The sequence below is a fragment of the Pteronotus mesoamericanus genome, unplaced genomic scaffold (assembly GCF_021234165.1).
Source record: "Pteronotus mesoamericanus isolate MK-2021 breed Mesoamerican mustached bat unplaced genomic scaffold, CSHL_Meso_final contig_173, whole genome shotgun sequence".
In the NCBI taxonomy this organism is placed as follows: domain Eukaryota; kingdom Metazoa; phylum Chordata; class Mammalia; order Chiroptera; family Mormoopidae; genus Pteronotus; species Pteronotus mesoamericanus.
In genome coordinates, this window is record NW_026555072.1 from 5,748,763 (window position 1) to 5,769,944 (window position 21,182).

Genomic DNA, 21,182 nt, shown 5'->3' on the forward strand with positions numbered 1-21,182 from the left:
CAAATACATTTGTCTCCATTTACCCGCCAACATTTTCACCTACCCCACTCACCACCACCTCCCACCTTCAATTCTTCCCAACTTTGGCTTTGTCCATGGGTCCTTTATACATATTCCTTGATTTGACCCTTTCCCTTCCTTTCCCCTCCTTTCCCCATTACTCTCCTCCCTCCTTCCCTCGCATTACTGTTGGATTGTTTTTTCTTTCAGTGTTGCTGGTTATATTTTCCTTGCTTGTTTGTTTTGTTCATTAGGTTCCACTTATAGGTGAGATGATATGGTATTTGCCTTTTACCCTCTGGCTTATTTTTCTTAGTATAATGCTCTCCAGCTCCATCCACACTGTTGTGAGGGGTAGTAGCTCTTTCTTTCTTTCTGCTGCATAGTATTTCATTGTGTAAATGTATCATAGTTTTTTGGTCCGCTCATTTATTGATGGGCACATAGGCTGCTTTGAGCAATTGGCTACTATAAATTGTGGTGCTGTGAACATCGGGGTGCATAGGTTTTTTTGAATTGGTGTTTTGGGATTCTTAGGGTATAGTCCCAGCAGTGGAATTGCTGGGTCAAAAGGCAGTTCCTTTTGTAGTTTTTTGAGGAAATTCCAATCTGTTTTCCACAGTGGCTGCACCAGTCTGCATTCCTACCAACAGTGTACTAGGGTTCCCTTTTCTCCATAACCTCGCCAACACTTGTTGTTTCTTGATTTGTTTATTGTGGCCATTTTGACCAGTGTGAAGTGGTATCTCATTGTGGTTTTAATTTGCATTTCTCTGATGGCTAGTGATGCTGAACATCCTTTCATATGTCTCTGGACCCTGTGTATGTCCTCCTTGGAGAAGTGTCTGTTCAGGTCCTTTGCCCATTTATTAATTGGATTGTTTGTCTTCCTGGAGTGGAGTCATGTGAGTTCTTTATATACTTTGGAGATCAAACCCTTGTCTGAGGTATCATTGGCAAATATATTTTTCCATATGTTTGGTTCCCTTTTCATTCTGCTGATGTTTTCTTTAGTTGTGCAGAACCTTCTTATTTTGATGCAGTCCCATTTGTTTTATTTTTTTATGTCCCTTGCTCTAGGGGACTTATTGGTGAAAATATCACTGAGTGGAATATCTGATAGTTTCCTCCCTATGTTCTTCTCTAGGACTTTTTTGCTGTCTTGACTTAACTTTAAGTCTTCTATACATCTTGAGTTTATTTTTGTGAATGGTGTAAGTTGGTGGTCAAATTTCAATTTTTTGCATGTAGCTCTTCAGCTCTCACAAAATCATTTGTTGAAGATGCTATCTTTACTTCATTTTATACTTCCTTTCACTTTATCAAATATTAATTGACCCTAGAGACAATGGTTTATTTCTTGGATCTCTATTCTGTTCCATTGAGCTATGTGTCTGTTCTTAGGCCAGTACCAGACTGATTTGATTACAGTGTCCTTGTAATATAGTTTGATGGCAGATATTGTGATATTTCCTACTTTGTTTTTCTTTCTCAAAATTTCTGTGGCGATTTGGTGTCATTTATGGTTCCATATAAATTTTTGAAATGTTTCTTCTATATCTGTGTAATACGTCATTGGTATTTTAGTAGGGATTCCATTGAATCTATAAATTGCTATGTGTAGTATAGACATTTTGATGATGTTAATTCTTCCAATCCATGAACACGATATATGCTTCCATTTATTTGTGTCTACCTTAATTTCTTTCTTCAGTGTTGTGTAGTTTTCTGAGTACAGGTATTTTACTTCCTTTGTTAAGTTTATTCCTAGGTACTTCATTTTTCTTGTTGCCATAGCAAATGGGATTTTTTCTCCTGGTTTCTGATTCTGATTTTTCACTGGTGGTGTACAAGAATGCCTTCAATTTCTGAATAGTGACTTTGTATCATGCTGTTTTGCCAAATTCATTTACTAGGTCGAGTAGTTTTTTGGTGAAGCTTATAGGGTTTTCTGTGTACACTATCATGTCATCTGCCAACAATGACAGTTTTACTTCCTCCTTTCCAATTTGTATGACTGTAGTTTCTTCTTCTTATCCAATCGCTGTGGCTAGTACTTCTGATGCTATGTTGAAGTGGTGAAAGTGGACATCCTTGTCTTGTTCCTGATCTTAGTGGGAAAGCTTTTAGTTTTTGCCCATTGAGTATGATGTTGGCTGTAGGTTTTTCATATATGGCCTTTATTTTGTTGAGGTATGCCCCCTTTAATCGCACTCTGTTGAGTGTTTTTATCATAAATGGGTGCTGTACCTTATGAAATGCTTTCTTCTCATCTATTGATAATGATCATGTTGTTTTTGTCTTTCCTTATGTTTGTGTGATGTATTACGTTTTTGATTTGCAAATATTGAACCATCCTTGCATGCCTGAGATGAATCCCACTTGATCATGGTGGATGATCTTTTTAATATATTGCTGGATTCAGTTTGCCAATATTTTGTTGAGGACTTTAGCGTCTATGTTCATCAGCGATATTGGCCTGTATTTTTCTTTCTTCATTGTATCTTTATCTGGTTTGGGATTAGGATGATGCTGGCCTCATAAAAGACTGGGATTCTTTCCTCTTGGATTTTTTGGAATAGTCTGAGAAGGACAGGAGTTAGCTCTTCCTTAAATCTTTTGGAAAATTCTCTTGAGAAACCATCCAGTCCAGGGCTTTTGTGTGCCAGGAGTTTTTTGGTTACTGCTTCAATTCCACCAGCTGTTATCAGTCTGTTCAGGCTTTCTGCTTCTTCATTCAGTGGTGGAAGGTTATATTTTTCTAGAAATTTGTCCATTTCATTGACGTTTCAAATTTCTTGGCATATCTTACAGTCCTTTGTATTTCTGTGGTATCAGTTGTTATTTCTCCTTTTTCATTTCTGCTACTATTTATTTGGCTCCTGTCCCTTTTTTCTTGATGAGGCTGCTGTAAGGCTTGTCAATTTTGTTTCTCTTTTCAATGAACCGTCACCTGAATTTGTTGATCCTTTGAATTGTTCTTTTAGTCTCTGTGTCATTCAGTTCCACTCTGATCTTGATTATTTCCTTCCTTCTACTCTCTCTGGGCTTTGATTGTTGTTGTTTCTCCAGTTTTTGAAGCTGTAGGGTTAGGTCATCTATTTGAAATGTTTCTGTCTTTTTTAGGTAGGCCTCTATTACTATGAAGCTCCCTCTCAGGACTGCCTTCGCTGTGTCCCATAGGTTTTGGACTGTTGTATGTTAATTTTCATTTGTTTCTAGAAACTCTTTGATTTCTTCTTTGATCTCATTATTGACCCATTCATTGTTTAATCGCATGCTATTCAGTCTCCATGAGTTTGAATGTTTTTGAGTTTTTTCCTTGATGTAAGTTTCCAGTTTCAAGCCCTTGTGGTCCAAGAAAATGCTTGATATGATTTCAGTTTTCTTGAACTTGTTGAGGCATGTTTTGAGTCCTATCATGTGGTCTGTATTTGAAATATTCCATGTGCATCTGAAAAGAATGTGTATTTTGCTTCTTGGGATGAAAGGTTCTTTATATGTCAGCTAAGTCCATTTGATGTAAGGCATCATTCAGTTCCACAATATCCTTGTTGATATTTTTTTTGTGAAGATCCATCCATTTTTGGCAGTGGAGTGTTAAAATCCCCTCCTGTCATTGTGTTGCTGTCTATTTCTTTTTTGAAGTCCTCCAAGATTTTCCTTATATATTTGGGTGCTACTATGTTGGGTGCATACATGTTTACAATGTTCATGTCTTCTTGATGGTGTCTTCCTTTGAGTATGATGAAGTGTCCTTCTGGGTCTCTTTTATGGCCTTTTTTTTTGAAATCTAATTTCTCTGATATAAGTATTGCTACCCCAGCTTTTGTTTCTTGTCCTTTTGCTTGGAATATTTTTTTTTCCATCCCTTTATTTTCAGTCTGTGTAAGTCCTTTGTTCTGAGGTGGGTCTATTGTAGGCAGCATGAGTGCAGATCATGTTTTCTAATCTATTCAGCCACGCTTTGTCTCTTGATTAAGAATTTAATCCATTTACGTTTAAAGTTGTTATTGATAGGTACTTATTCATTTTTTTTCCCTTAGTACCAGTGTTCCTCTCTTTCTCACTCTTTGTCTTCATCTTCTTAAAGCAGTCCCTTTAGCATGTCTTGCAGTGCTGGTTTGGTAGACGTGTATTCTCTTAGCCTACTTTTTCTCTGGGAAACTTCTTATTTTGCCGTCCATTTTAATTGAGAGCCTTGCTGGGTAGAGCAGTCTTGGTTGCAGGCTTTTGCTTTTCATAACTTGGACTATTTCTTGGCTTTCCCTTCTGGCTTGTAATATTTCTGTTGAGAAGTGAGCTTCTAGCTGTATCAGGGTTCCCTTATGTGATACTACCTGTTTCTCCCTTGCTGCCTTTAGTATTCTCTCTTTGTCTTTGATATTTGTCATTTTAATGATGATGAATCTTGGAGTGGGCCTCATTGGGTTCCTCTTGAATGGGCCCCTCTGTTCTTCCTGGACTTGTGTGACTTTTTCTCTCCTCGAATTAGGGAAGTTTTCCATCATGACTTTTTCAAACAGGTTCTACATCCCTTCTTCCTCTTCTTCCCCTTTTGAAGTCCCTATTATATAGACATTGTTACGTTTCATGTTGTCCTGCATATCCCTAAATACCTCTTCATTCTTTTTGAGTCTTCATTTTCTTGCTCTTTTTGGGAGCTTTTCTCTACCTTGTCCTCCAAGTCACTCTTTCGATCCTCTGCTTCATCTAGCCTGCTTTTGATTCCTTCTGCTGTTTTCTTCAGTTTAGAAATTGTATTCTTCATTTTCTCTTGTCTCTTATGTATAGTTCCTATGGCCTTTTTCATGCTGATATAATTTGCAGTAAGTTCCTCATAGTTTCCCTGTAGTTTTTGGTAATTCTCCCTGAGCCCACTGTGCTCATTGATCTCCCTATAACCATTGTTTTGAACTCAATATCTGATAGCTTACTTGTCTTTATTTCATTTATTTCTCTCTCTGGAGATTCCTCCTTTCCTTTCGATTGAGGTTGTTGTTTTTTTTTTTTTCCTTCCCATTATTTGTAAGACTCTTCCTTTTTGCTTCTGCTTCTTTAAGTGATCTGTCTTGACTTCCTGACTTTGTGGTGTGAATTTCTGTGGTAGGAGATCAGTGTTTTTTTTCTTTCTGTATCTGCCTCTGATGATGTCAGATGTTGACTTCTTCTGACCTTCAGCAGTCTGTTCGAGACTTCCAGGAATCTACTGTCTGTGGCTGTCTCCTCCAGTTGTTAATCTAGTCACTCTACACTTAATAGTCAGTCTCAGACACCAGTGGCTGGGGAGAGTCCCTCCAAGGGGTGGGGCTATTGTTTCCTTTTACAGTGCTGCCACTCAGGGGAATGGTCTGCCTGGGCCAGATGGCTGCTGCCGTATGGGGGATGATTCAGCACCAGGATCCGGTCAGCTTCTCCCTCAGTACTCTCTCAAAAGCCTCTCTCCCCAGTCTCTCTTCAGGAGTCTCTAGCCCACTCTGCCCCCACCTTTGCAGGAACACAGGGTAAGTGGCTGCAAATAAAAATTTATGCATTGGCCCTTAAATGGCTCTTTTTATCTTCAGCTTCCCATCTCCACAACCCTGCCACTTTTTTCAGCTGGCTGTTAACTGTGTACTTTTTGGGTTCTGGTGCTGTAGGGTGGAGTTCCCTGTTTATGGTTTAGACCCCCTGGTCTCAGGCAGATCCATCTGGTCATTTAAATATCCCCCTGACGCTGCCACCCATTGACGCCCAGCCCACCTTCTGCAATCTCTACTGCACTCCCATTTATTCTGTAAAATAAATTGCTTCAGCAAATAGATGATCATAAAGTATAATTAATATGGGTATTATATTTAAGTGGGTTTTTTAGGGATTAAAATGTTTCCTTCATAGTCTGAAAAATGTTGATGGAATTGTAACCTATTAATATGCCTTTTAATCTTTCTGATTATCTACACATGTTTTGAGTTCTTTTTTATTTGAATGACATTGGTTCACCAAACCATACAGGTTTTAAGTATACAACTCAATAATACATCATGTACATGTTGCATCATGTGCCCATCATCCTTAGCGAAGTTTCTTCCTCCCCATTTACCCACCTTCACCTACCCCAATTTTTAATTCTAAATTAGTATTATTAACTTGTTGTGATGCTTGGGAAATTTTACATAATATTGATTCCCATTATGGTTCTTTCTGGATGTTCTTAGGCTCTTCTCTTTATTCCTGCTATTCTGGATAGGGCTTATGGGTGGGTGGATGGGTGTGTGTGTGTGTGTGTGTGTGTGTGTGTGTGTAGATTCACTGTGTCTCGAGACTGTATCCTTTGTTTCTGATAAATTGTCCATGAATTTTTAATAATTTCCTCCCCTCCATTTTCATTTTTCTCTTGTGAGAAACCCTATCATTATGATTTTGGATATCTTAAATTGAGACCTTTTCTCCCCTCAATTTCCTTTTTGTCACTATGGTGTACTTACTAAGGGATCTCCTCAACTTTATATTCCACCCCTGTTACTGCATCTGTTGACTGCTATCATATATTTGATTCCAAGAGCACACTTTTGGTCTGAATTTCCTTTTTGTGGTAATCTCCTATTCTTTTTCAGTGAATGTAATATATCTTCTTATCTCATATCTTTTCTCTGCTACCTGAGTTGACTTTGTTTCTCTGATTCCCTTTTATTTTCTGATGTTGTCTTGGCTCCTCTCCTTAATGCTGGAAGCTTTGGTGGAGGTGTATTTTGTTGGTTGGTAGGTTTCATTTGCATGAGTCATCTCATAGCCCTTATTTTCATTAGGTAATTGCCAGAAACTGGAATCTGGACATCTTTCTTGGACCATTTAAAGTATTGAAAGAAGAATCCTATCTTTTCCTGCTGAGCTGGGGATAGGAAAAGGAGAATTTAAATATGGCCACTGGTGTTCTGGAAATAGGAAAGGGGAAGAAAAGAGACCAAGAGACCCAAGTTCAATGTGTAATGCTTCCCTCTGCCCTCCGATATACTTCATCTCCCCAAGATTGAACCTTCTTTAGTTGAATTTCTTTGGAGAACAAACCTCACTTCCATACAGAGAGGAATACTGTGTAGAGCAAAAGACGCTTGGTCTCCAGCTGCTCTAACATTTTTAGACTTTCAAACGGTCCTCATTTTCAGTTCCACACCTTATCTCTGCCTTATGGGCACCCAGAATCTGTAATTGCTGAGCCTCTCAATTTTGTGGGCCACATTGGCTAATCTCTATAAGTGCCCCTTACCTCTAACATAGACATTTAGAGCTCAGCTTTCCTTCCTCAGCTCTGCCAAGTCAGATACCAATCCTCAGTCTGATTTATTGTCTCTTTTTCCATCTATCTTTGTCATTGTGGTTTATTACCTATTTTTATTTCTTTAATGTCATTTTGGTAAGATTCTTGTTGGAAAGGGGGATAAATATTTGTGATTGATCCATCATGATTTACTGCAACTCTATTCACTTCTGAAGAGCAAGACTTCTTCCAAGAAACATTGGATAGTTTTATCCCTTTTAACTGAAATATTCTTTGTCCTTTTCTCCTTTGCCACTTTTGGGGGGATTTCCATATCCATGGAGATCCTCTAAGACAGAACTGAAAAGAAAAACTTGGAATATTATACCACATAATCTCAACTCTTCCCTGAGGCCTGGTTCTGCAACTTTGAAAAGATTAAGTCTTTCAAATGTTTTTCCTCAAAAAGATTGTATACATTAGGCCTAAGCTGTCTACACTTTCATTTATAGCTTTTGATCCATCTTGAACATCATTTTATTTGGGAATCCCCCCCTAAATATCCTTTGCAATAGATAAATGGTTAGATGTGTTTAGTCCGATGTATCATAATTTGGGCAGGGAAGATGGCTGGAGGCCTATGGGTAACAGGTGAGCATGAATAAATATCAGACATATTGATAATAAGGTATGAAAGCAGGACCTTCCAGTGGTGACTTCCAGAAATTTTTTTAAAAGTTCCAATGCCATCATCCAGGGAAAATGCAGATTCAGGCATGGGGACTCAGATAGGAAGAACTTCAGGAAGACCTTCCTGAGGAAGCAAACTTTTACTTGAGACTTTCCAGACAAAGGGACCAGAAAGTGCCAATTCCTTGCATTCCTCGACACAATTTTGGTATCTTTAGAGAACAAGAAGGCTACAGTACATGGAACATTGTGAAGAGGGAGAGAGTTTTCAGATGAGATCAGAGGGGCAGCAGTGATCATATTAGGGAGGCTCTTATAAGCCCTGTTAAGGAGTTCAGCTTGTGTTCTAAGTGGATTGGAAAGCCATTGAAGAGTAGCAATCAAGGAAGTCATTGATGCAATCTGTATTTTAGAAAAATCATTCTAGCAAAGGATGGTCTACAGCAAGGCAAGAGTAGAAAGAGCAAGGCCAAGATATGAAGCTATTGCAGTAATCCAGGTGAGAAATGATGATATTTTGGAATTAGTGAATAGTAGAGGAAACAGGGAGAGCTTTGTGATAGAGCTCACAGCACTGGTTAGTAGATTGTATGAGAGGGGGAAGTTTGACGCGATCCTAGATCTGTATGGTAGTCTCTTGACTGGTCCCTAAATTACTGAGATATTTTACTGAATTACTGAAACCTCTAGGATTAAATAAGTGTGCCCTGTAATTGATGTAATAGGAATTTATTGACAATTAAATCCTGTACAGTAGGAACAGGTAGAGAAGCATATTGTATTTGTGATTTCATCCAATCTCCCAGTCTGGTGGCTTTAAATACCATCTATATGCTAATGACTCCCACATTTTTATCTTCAACTTGAACCTCCTCCCTCAACTTCAGACTCATATACCCAATTTCTCACTTCCCATAGAAATGTAACGTACCTGAAGACAAACTCCTGATCTTTTCTCCCAATCTGTAGGCCTTGCAGTCTCTCCTATCTCAGTTAGGGTAGCTCTATTTTTTCAGTTCTTCAAGCAAAACCCTTGGAGTTGTCCTGAGTCTATTCTCTCCACTCTCTTACACACTATGTAAAATCTTTCAGGAAATCCTGCACTCAAAATATATTCCAAGTTGACTACTTCTCACTGCCCTCCACTGCCATCAGCATCATTTAAGCTGCTACTATCTGTCATCTGTATTACTGTAAAAGACTGTTAAGTGCCCATGCCACTTTGGCCTTGTTCCTACATTATGTTTTCAATATATTAGCCAGGGTGATCTTTAGGAAATATAATTTAGATCCCATTACAGCTCTTTACAGTGTGCTCCAGTGGTTCTTAGTTTTCCTCAGAATAAATATCAAAGGCCCTTCATGATCTCATTCTCTGACCTCAGCTCCTAATCAGAGTATTAGGGAATACTTTTCTTCAGAACCTCCAAAGGAAGGTTTCTTACAAAATATCTTTAATTGATTGAGTTTTAGTTCTTCTCCAAAAACACACACAAAATAAAAGACTTAATGGTCCTGCATTTTGGCTACAAATATTTCCATAAACAGAACATGTTCTTTCAAGGAGTTCAAATGACAAGTGAAGTGAGCCAAAATTCACAGGACTGACAGTGGTAGGGGACAGCATATTGGAGTTGTACCCCAGAATCCTTGGCCAAAAAAAATGTACACAGAAGTATTACCAAATTCCCTTTCCCCTCTTCTGATCATTCTGTTTATCCTATCTTGTTTAGATTGATTAGTCTGTGTGACATCTTGTAACATTTAATTTGTTGCTGCTGATTTTTATTAGTTTATAGTTATGAGCTATTATTTTCTTAATGTTTTGAGAAAAAAGAGAAACCTTTTGACTAATTATAAATATGTTGTTTTCCTACTTTTATCATCACTGAGTTTTCTTATAATTATCCTTTGTTCATCCTTTCAGTAGTTACTTGTGTACCTCACTTGCTGGTTGGGAGGGCATGTTTAGTTGGAGCTTCTGAGAGAAAGGCAGAAGCCTGGGACAGGGTGCATGGAACAATGAATTAGTAACCACATTTGTTTTTTCCTTCAAAGAATGGTGTTACATGGGTAACATATATATAGCTTTAAAAATTGGTACAATGTGGTCAAATTTAGAATAAGTGGTATTTGAGGTATAACACAAAGAAATACTTTGTGTTTAGATCATCATAGCAATTGTGTTGACATTGCTGGCTCTTAATGGCTAAAACATAATGATGAATTCCATAATTAGGAAATAGTAGTCAAACAGATTCACTGTTTTTGACCTATAATTTTATGGTGCAGGATAATCATTTTTTAAATGAAAATGGGCATAATTTTTTTCTGATTATAATTTTTTTACAAAATATTTTTTTTATTTTTTTGAATTCATAAATCATGTTTATTCTATTACAGTTGTCTCAATTTTTACCCCCTTACCACCCTCCACCCATCCTACCACCACCCCAGACTCCCCTAGTTAATTCCCACTCTGTTATCTATGTCCATGGGTCATTCATACATGTTCTTTGTTTAGTCCCTTCCCCTGTTTTCCACCATTGTCCTCTTACCCCATCCCCTAGGTCACTTTCAGTCTGCTCCATGTTTCCATGCCTGTGGTTTATTTTGTTAGTTAGTTTATTTTGTTGAATAGAGTCCACTTATAGTTGAGATCATATGGTATTTGTCTTTCACCGACTGGCTTATTTCACTTAGCTTATTAATATTCTCCAGTTCCATCCATGTTGTCACAAAAAGTGGGAGTTCCATCTCTCTCTTTTTTTTTTAAGTGCAGATTGATTTTATTTTTTTAAATGTCAAAGTTAATTATAAAATATTAAAAAAATTTAAAACCCACTATAAACTCTCAGCAATTAAACCAACATGACACCACCAAGAAATAATCAAGTAGATCAATGAAATATAATGAGCATTCTAGAGACAAACGTATATATCTGTCTTTAACAATATATGATTAAGTTGATATTTCAAATAAATGGGTAAAATAAGCCTTATTCAACAAATACAGTGCATGGACCACTATTACTTGAAATGAAACAAATATAGAGCCCTGTTTCACCCATTATACAAGAAATATTCAGGTGAGTTAAAAAGCAATATGTAGAATCTAAGGAGTTTTAGAAGATAATAGAACTAATATTTTTCATGACCTGAAGTAAAATATTCAAATCCAGAAGCTATAAAGTAAATATTAACAATATGACTATATTAAACATTTAACGATATAGCAATATACATATTAAACAGTTAAAGGACAAGGAATAGAATAGAAAAGTATTTGCAACACATCTAAAACATGGTTAATAGGTTTTTGGTTTTTCGTTTTTTTGGAAAAAAGTTCTACAAACCTTTAATCAATAAATGGATAAAGACTACCAAAAAGTCATTTAAAGGTTTTTTTAAAAAATAATAGAAATAGGCAAGAAATATACTAAAACAGGTTTAGTTTCAACAAATAGTAAAGGAACAATTAAAATAACATCATTGTCACAATCAGATTAATGAGTATTAACAATATTGGTAATATCAAGTATTGGCAACTCTGAACGTAACTGGGTATTCATAGACTCTTTTTCTTCATCTTAAAGCAGTCCCTTTAGCATATTTTGCAGTGCTGGTTTGGTGGAGGTGTATTCTTTTACCCTTCTTTTGTCTGGGAAACTCCTTATTTCACCTTCCATTTTAATTGAGAGCCTTGCTGGATAGAGGAGCCTTGGTTGCAGACATTTGCTTTTGATGACTTGGAATATTTCTTACCATTCCCTTTTGGCTTGCAGTGTCTCTGTTGAGAAGTCAGCCGCTAGCTGTACTGGAGCTCCCTTATATGTTATTACCTCTCTCTCCCTTGCTTGCTTCAGGATTCTCTGTTTGTCTTTTATATTTGCCATTTTAATGATGATGTGTCTTGGAGTGGGCCTCACTGGGTTCCTCTTGAATGGGCCCCTCTGTTCTTCCTGGACTTGTATGACTTGTTCTCTCCTCCGATTAGGGAGGTTTTCCTTCATTACTTTTTCAAACAGATTCTCTCTCCCTTCCTCATCCTCTTCTCCTTCTGGTATCCCTATTATATGCAAATTATTACGTTTCAGGTTCTCCTGCATTTCCCTCAATGCCTCTTCATTCTTTTTGACTCTTTTTCCATGTTCTTGCTCTTTCTGGGAACTTTTTTCTACCTTGTCCTCCAGCTCACTTATTCGGTCCTCAGCTTCATATATCCTGCTTTTGATTCCTTCTACTGTGTTCTTCAATTCAGAAATTGTATTCTTCATTTTCTCTTGTCTCTTATGGATAGTTCCTATGGCCTTTTTCATGCAATACGTTCCTCTCATGCAATACGTTTGCAGTACGTTCCTCGTAGTTTCCCTGTAGTTTTTTTTTGTAATTCTCTCTGAGCTCACTGAGCTCATTGAGCTTCCTTAGAACTGTTGTTTGGAACTCAGTATCTGATAGTTTATTTGCCTCTATTTCTTTTAGTTTTCTTTGTGGGGATTCCTCCTTTCCCTTCGAGTGGGGCATATTTCTTTGTCTTCCCATTATTTGTGAGACTCTTCTCTTTTGCTTCTGATTCTTAAGTTGATCTGTATAGATTTCCTGACTTTATGGTGTGAAGTTCTATGGTTGGAGACCGCTGTTTTTACTTTCTCGATCTGCCCTCTAATGATGTCAGATGTTGTCCTTGTCTGACCTTAGGCAGTCTGTGTGAGACTTCTGGTAATCTACTGTCCATGGCTATCTCCTTCAGCTGTTAATCTAGTCACTCTGCACTCAGCAGGGCGCCTTAGAAAGCTCAGGGCGGAGCGGAGTCCCTCTTGGGGGCGGGGTTATTGAGTCCTCTGATGCTGCTGAGTATGGGGGAGGAGTCCACACTGGGATCCTACCGGCTACTGTCTCCATTCTCTCCCCAAATCCTCTGTCCCCAGTCTCTCCTCAAGTGTTGCCAGACCTATCTCCGCCCCCTTTAGCCAGGGATCTACTGTCTGTGGCTGCCAGTCTGCACTCAGCAGGCCGCTTAGACAGACAGAGTGGGGTGGAATCTCACCTGAGGGTGGGGCTATTTGGTCCTTTGACGCTGGTGCCACTCAGGGGCGTGGTCTCTGCCAGAACAAGATGGCTACTGCTGCATGGGGAATGAGTCAGCTCCGAGATCCTGCTGGCTACTCCCTCAGTTCTCTCCCCAAAGCCTACTTCTCCAGTTTCTCCTCAGGTGTCTCTAGCCCATTCTGCCCCCAACTTTGCTGGAGATCAGGTTAAGTGGCTGCAGATAAAAATTTATGTTTTGGCCCTTTAAACAATTCTTTGTGTCTTTAGCCGCCTCTCTGTGGCAGAGAGCAACCCTGCTGCTTTTCGCAGCTGGCTTTTATCTGTGTACTTTTTGGACTTTGGTGTTGTAGGCTAGAGATCCTCAATTTTCGTTTAGACCCCGCTCTCTCAGGGGGATCGAACTGGCCATTTCAACATCCTTCTGGTGCTGCCACCCGTGGGCGCCCTTCCCGCCCTCTGAGGTCTGTACCGCATTCCTTACCAGTTAGATTGCGCTAAAGCCGATTCTTCTGTCTCCGAGGTTACAAGGCTCCTCTCTCTCTGTTGTTCAGTTGTTTGTTCCAAGTGATTTCTCCACAGTTTGGTTGTAATTCCAGGTTGGCCCTGGGAGGAGGTCAGTGTGACTTCCACTTACTCCTCCGCCATCTTGATTCCTTCCTCCGATTATAAATTTAAAACCATTCAGATGATACAGAAAATTCTAAAGAAAAAACAAAAATTATAATCTCTCTTGTTAGAGATAACTATTCTTAATGCTTCAATGTATTGTTAGGAGTTTTTCAATGCCTTTTTATATAAGTATAAACCTAAAGTGAGATCATTACTCTACATGCTATTTTTTTAACCTCATTTCTGCTCAACAATATATTACAAACATATTTTCATGACAGAATATATGAATCTAAATAACCCCTTTTAAAGGCTACATAATAAATCCAGGATCCCCAACCTCTGGTTTGGGCCAAGGGCTGGTGCCAGTCTGGGCCTGTTAGGAAATGGGCTGCACAGTAGGAGGAGAGCTTGAATGTAATGTACTCAAATCATCCTGAAACCATCACTCCTGCATCCCCATCTGTGGAAAAATTGTCTTCCACGAAACCGGTGCCTGGTGACAAAAAGGTTGGGGACCACTGTAATAAACAATAAAGGTGCCTTTTATTTTTTTCTGAAAATATACTAGACAAAATGAATCTAAGCTTGCCTTAAAGATTTAAAAGGCATGCAATTTAAGAACTATAAGGACATTTTATTTTACTGACATATACTATCAACCATTTTTAACTCAAAAGACCTTGAAACATTCTTAACAAAATATAGCAATAGTCTTAGTTATTGAATAAATTAATTTGCTTCTGTGGCAACTGCAACAAATACTTATTGAACACCTTCTAAGTACCAACATTGATCTAGGTACTGGAGATACTTTGGTGAATAAGTGTGTGAGATCTCTGCTCACAAAGAGTTTATGTTCTGAAGGATTGGAAACAGATAATAAACTAGTAATAAATAAGAAAAATATCAGATATTAAAGCATCCCTGATACTATGTTTTCATGGTAGCATTTTAACTGACATTTTGGTCCTGAAATCTGCAGATTGAATCAAATTGTATACTATAATTATATTTTCAGGTTTGAAGACAGTGAAGAGCAAATCAATTACGAGTCATTTTTCTCTGTCCTGAACTGGAGAGTAAATCGGATGCCTGAATTAATACGAATATCGCCCTTGAAAGAGGTAAAATTAACACCCACTTTAAAAATAACAACTGTGTTATCTTTCTTGCATTTTTTAGTATTCTTAAGTTATTTTTTCATGTAAAGTATTAATAGTGCTTTTGGAAAGAGCGCTTATATATTTCTGACTATTTGTGGTAAAGGCTAATTCACTTTCCATGCTGAGTGAACATCTGTCCTATAAGAGCATGACTTTTCTTATGAAGCTGAATTTTTTTTAACCTCAGTCACATCCAGTTACATGGAAGATAGGATAATAGGTAACAGTTATAAACAGATAAAAATTTTATTATCAAGGGAGTCTCATAGCATCATCATGAGCCACAAGAGCAAATCTCAAATAATGAATATGTTAATTCCCCAATGTATCTGTGGCTGTGCACACAGGTTTGCTTGGTGAAACAATACAGTATGGAGATGCACATTTCACAGTGGAGCCAAAATTAAAATAACACTTTAGGAGAAAAATGCTTGGTTAGGCAAAACAAAGTTCATGTGATCAGATGGTGCTCTCAACATTGTGGAATTGTCTGAATTCGCTAACATCTCTTTGGACCAATTGTTTTTATGGAGTGGGTGGGTGGGTGGTGGTTTGTTTATATTTTAACATGCTCGAGAAATTAATTTTCTTGGGAAACTCCCTTGATAAAGCAAATGTCATGTATTTGATACTCCCAGAAAGGAGGCATTTATTCCTCCCAGTCTCTGCTGACCAGCTCATTCTGGCCTGAACTTATCTAGTGCCCCTGGGGAGTTCTCTCAGGCATGCAACTACTTTGGAGTGTCAGGCAGCCTTAGAACTTCCAGATCATTGGGAGACACGGGTGGCCTTTGGAGTCAAGCAGAACTGGGAGTGAATTCTGTCTCAGTCACTTTCTTAACTTGTTCATTTATAAATTTTATTATCAGACAAATCATGATTAAGTATCCACTCTCAGCAGGTTCTATGCTCTGTGCTGGGCATAGCAACCCTATAAGGTAAGTATTTTAGCATACCCGTTTTAGAGATGAGGAAGTTAGAGAAACAGCAAAGGTCTGGTGGAGTCAGAAATTTAACTCAGATCTGTTTGCCTGCAAATAAAAAAAAATCAAATATCTTTTAAATGTATGAAATCTGTCCAGAAGGTATCCAGCTATGTACTATGAAAAATAGAGATATTTATTGAAGAAGATACAAGAAACGCTATACGTAAAACAATGATGCCTCAATCCCTGTCAAAGTAGGCACCTTGGGATCTCACACAGTTCTCCCAATTGCCATCAGCTGCCCTGTGATATTTTTCTGAATCTCATCAATGGTCTGAAATCTTTTGCCTTTCAAAGGTGATTTAGTTTTGGGAAAAGCCAGAAGTCACAGAGTGCCAAATCTGGGCTGTAGTAGGGCTGAGTCACCTGAGTGATTTGATGTTTTGCCAAAAAAACCTGCGTGAAATGTGATGCATGAGTGGGCACATTGTCATGATGAAGCTGCCAATCACCAGTTGCATATAGTTGTGGCCTTCTAAATCATCTGAATAGTTTCCACAGAGGAATGTTCAACTTAACGCAAAATTTGATGCAGATTTGTTGCTCTACTCACTCAGTCATTTTGAATGCAGCAGCCACATGGTACACATGCTCACTCAACAGTGTCTACCGCTCCCACTGACTAGTACAGTGAAGTCATCATTGTTCACACATGCACATTCCAGTCCTTTCTCTTTGGCTGCCTGGTTACATCGATGTTGCACAAACCATTCTCGTAATATTAACAATGGCTGGACTTCTGAACAGACCTCATAATTATCATCAAATACTAGATTTAATTAACTAAAATCAAAGATACCATCACAGAAAAATCAATACTGCCATTTGGTATTCTTTTAATTTTTATCCAAGTAAATATTTAATTTTTACATGTAAAAATGATAAATGAAGTTTATATTCTACCTTTCATTTAATGTTACAGTATTCTGTTTTGAATATCATCCATTTGTCCCAGTAAGACTTTTCTCCAACCCCTGTACTTTTGCTCTGAATCCCAGGCTGCTGACCTTTCCAGGTTGCATCAGAGGGGTTTGAGCCCTCTTGCCTCCAGTTGGGTTGGCCAGTGGAATGCAACAGCAGGAGAGTGGAGGATGGTAGGAGAGAGAGATCATTCCCTCCATGCCAGTCTCAATAGATTGACTTCTCCCCCTACCAAGGTCAATAGCTCCTGTCTGGAGGTTCTCTCCTTACAGCTGCCCACTCCAGGTTCTGGTGACAACCCTCATGTGCCCCTTCAGCCCCAGGTGGTGGTAATGACCCTCTGTTTCTACAGTCCTTGAGGGATGGACGATCTCCTATTGGTTTCCCTAAACACTTCCAGCAACTTTGTAGATAGTCACTTTATTAAACTCCTCTCAACTGCACAGTTTGCACATGTCCTCTCTTTCCTATAGGATTCTAAATGATAAACATACTTATTTTTGCTAGTTAGCAACTGCCTTTGTTGTTCTTTTTCTTACTTTCTACTTTTCTCCTTTTTCTTCCCACCCAATCCACCACCCAAATGTTTACCTGTATGTTGGGGGTTTCATCATCTATTATACTAAAATATAAATGATACCACATGCATTTTATCTGCAGTGTGTTTTTCTTACTCAATAGTAAATCATGGGAAATTTCTCTAGTTTAGTATGTATAGACCTAAGCCATTCTTTAATAAGTGTAGTATGGATATAGAATATTTTATTTATCCATTTATATTTGATAAACATTCAAGTTATTTCTACATTTTTGCCTCTGAAAAGATATGGTGTCTTATTACTTTAATTTTTACATTCCTCATGACTGTTTAGTTTGAATGAAATTTTAAGTATCCTTTAGTACTACAACCCACAGTAAGAAAGACATTTGTTCATAGCAACCAGCATGCACATGTACAGTGAAGCAAAAGTTTTATGAATCAATACTATTGTAACTACATGTGGTACAATACGATTTTTCCTTTCTCTCATCTTCCCTTTTTCTCATCTTCCCTTTCTCTCTTTCCTTTCTTTTCCCTCTTCTCCTCCCCTTCTTTCACTCTTTTGAATATAATTCATGACCCATTAAATTTATTTAAGAACCCATAAAATAATCTCTACCCATACTGGAAGAGGAGTCACTGTGTGGGAAGCTAAGAGAGCTACTCTCCCTTTAACCACCCTCCCTCATTTCATCTCTAACCTACTCTGTCAGCTAGAACAGTTAATGAGCCTTGGAGCCCACGTGCTTTAGGGAGGCTGGTAGAGCAGAAAGTCTGAAACATGAATCTGACTTCAAATCCTTAAGCCGATGCTTGACTAACTGTGCAAATTACTCAACCTTTCAGGTTTCCCCATGTCAGAAATGGAGATAAGAATAGTTTTTCTATCAGGGTGGTTGTGAGGATTGAGTCCATACATGTTAGACCCTTATCACAATACCTGTGCATAGTAAGGGCTTAAATGTTAGCTATTACTATTTTTATTTTTATTTTTTTATAAAATGGAGATATCTTACTTCCTCAAGTCAAGGGGTTGGACTTTTAACATTCAACTTCCAAGGCTAAGATCAGTGATTCTCTCCATAAAGATAAGAGTTAGAACAGGTACAGAACAGAAATGTTGCATCAGAAAGGGCCTGTGCTTCAGCAGTAGGGTCTTCCAGTTGTTAGTTCACTTGCAGTGAGAACTTTACTCTTAGTCTCTCTTACGAGTTCCTCTGAACAAGCCTGAAGTGGTTGAGTCTGAGGAAGACATTTGGAAGGGGTCATTTCTTTTCAGTCAAAGAAAAAAAGAGCATATGTATAAAATGGTACCTAATCAATTTAACCAATAATGAAGACTTAACTATATTCCAGAGTCTGCAGCACTCTATTACTCCTAAGTGTGTTACTGTTTCATAAAGAAAAGACAGTTTGAGAATGTTACCAGTGGGTCTATAAGCCCATGTGAAAATATTTAATCTGAATAGGCTCAGCATAATATTGCATAGTTCATACAGTAGAATCAGTGGAGAAAAGTATAGTACCTCCTGAATAATGTAAGTGTGCTTCAGTGTTAATGTCTAATTCCCTGAAATTCTCTGGATCAGAGCCTGTCACAGGTTGGATTCTCTAGGAAGCAGATGGAGTCTAATGTGCAGGAAGTTTATTTGGGAGTGTCCTTGGGATCAGTACCTGTGGAAGGGAGAGAAAGGACACAGGAGTGGACAGAAGGACAAGTTGAGATGTAATGCAGGCTCAAAGACAGCCTTCCAGCCCACAGAGAGCTCTGGAACTTGAATGACCTTCAGAGTTGTCCTGAATTGAGCCATAATGGCCTGGTTTTTATCCTTGCTAATTGGTTTAAGAAGAGGTATGACCTAGGACCATATAGCTCTTTGCACCTGAGACAGCTCTGTAGCAGAGGCAGTCCCTGAAGGGGACTTCCAGCAGCTGGGCCACTCTCAGCAGCTGGGTCAAGTCCTTCCTCAAGGGGATTCTGGGTGACACATTACAGCTTGGCAACCAACCACTCTTGAAGCCCTTGTTGATTGTTCTTGGTACCACCTGAGCTCTTGGCAGTGTGGTACAGTTTCTTTACTATCCCTGTTCCTCAGTTATTATCTAATCTTACACCAGTGTCAGGAACTGACAGGGAAGTGGTTATGCCAGAAGAAGCCATGGAAGAGTTAGACCAGATGTGTAGGTCCATGAGGCCCAGTTGAGCAGAGAAAATCTCTCACTTAGAGCTTTGGCAATCATCATGATTTGGGGAGTCTGCCATAGCCAAAAAGTCACATGTGAGACTTTAGGACAAGATCTCCAAGGTTGTGAAAGTCACCCAGTCCTGAATGTGATGTGATGAGATTCAAGTTCTGTCGAGAACAAGCCTGCTGAGCTCTTGTGTAGTGGCCAGGGACTGGGCAACTGCATGCTTCCTTCAATATATGAGTTGGTCAGGCTGGCTCTGCCTCAACTTCCAAAGAGACTGTGAACAGCTCTCTAGAAGTTACTAGCACCAGCCACCACTTAGAACTTGGATGTCTTTACTCCTGGGCTGTATGTTATCCTCAAGAAGATCTTATCCCTGAACTCAGGATCTTACTGAGAAATGAAATAGGGCTTCTTGGCTGATGAAAGCTAAGAAGGCCTTAGTACTAGATTCAACACCAGTTCTGTTTGCATCAGCATTAATGGATGGGATGCGTGGTAAGGGTGGGGATTTGTGACACCTTCCTGGTAGCTTGATTAACTAAAGTGAATGAGGTGAGCAGGGAGGGTCCGAAAAAGAAGAGTAGGACCACAGGTGTCAGCCAACAGGAGGCTGACATAAGATTAGAAGGGCAGGGCATCAGGGAGTTCCAGCAGTTGTCTCTCTAAAACATGGAGTACAGTGGTGGAGAATCCTGAAGTTAGCATTATTCAGCAATCAGACGACGCTAGTCAGCAGGCTTGAACCAAGCCTTCAACACTGTTTATGGGACAGAATAGGCGAAGTCATTATACCAGTGAGGTTCCACCAAGAAATACACAGCACACTCAAAAGAATAAGGAATATGGATTTAATTAAGAGACTATTGTTAGAAGAGTGGGTAGGGTTAAGAGAACCAGTCAGCTCAGTGGAGCACTGAGGGACCAGCAAGGGTGGGAAGGCTTTACCATCCATAGGTCTAGAGAAACAGAGGTGGGTGGGTGATATTATTGTAGCCCAGTGGAGGAGTTAGAGCAATGGTAGGAGGTAGAGCAGTGTAACCACTGCCAAACCATGGCCAGGCAAAGAAGGAGCAGGGGAAGGGAAAGTGGAATCAATTCCCTGATCTCTTGGCTACTTTCTATTGGCTGGATCCACCCAGAAGCCAGAGAACAAGGAAGCTGAGGAAATGATGCAATCCGCAGAGGTTGGCCTCTCAGGGCAGAGAGCTCAGTGAAAATGGCAGGGTAGAAAGTGGATCTTGATGGGCAAATGGAGAATGATCCAGCACAGTCTGTTACCAGAATAAAGACTTGGGCTCAGGTAAACAAGCCCCACAGCTAAGATATAAGGCCATGTCCAGACTAGCAATCAGCTTTTGGCTTGGTCTGCTAGATGTCAGGACTGGTCCCCCAGACTCAGATAGGGCTCCCCTACCTGTGATGGTTAGGTGGTCTCAGCTAACAGGACTGGGATCAACCAGAAAACAAGCAAATAGTAGCTAGCCCAGCTTTGATTAGTCCTGCTGCCCTTTGGTGAGAGGTTGCTTTGGAGCTGCACCTGTGTTTTGGCTACACTCACACAGATGACAACTCTACTGAAGCTTTATCTGGGGCAGAGGGAAGCAATTGTGAAATATTGTCATTACAGTAAAGACAGAAATGCATGTAAGTTGTCACCTATCATGACGGTTGACTGTGGCTTATAGCCTTGATTCTCATGAGCTCCTTCGGCCAGGCGCCACCACAGCAGCCCATGGTAAGCCATTGGGACTGTAATTTAACTCTCAGTCCATTATATGACTGTGGTGTCA

The 21,182-nt window shown here is 39.2% G+C and overlaps 1 protein-coding gene across 1 annotated transcript in view; it reads left to right on the top strand.

Annotated features, from left to right (window-relative positions):
• Window positions 1-21,182, top strand: part of EFHC2 (EF-hand domain containing 2) — a 224,145-nt gene that overhangs the window by 196,033 nt on the left and 6,930 nt on the right. Inside the window, exon 14 of the mRNA XM_054566327.1 lies at window positions 14,607-14,712. Coding sequence (XP_054422302.1) covers window positions 14,607-14,712 — 106 coding nt within the window. The remainder of the gene's footprint in view (window positions 1-14,606; window positions 14,713-21,182) is intronic.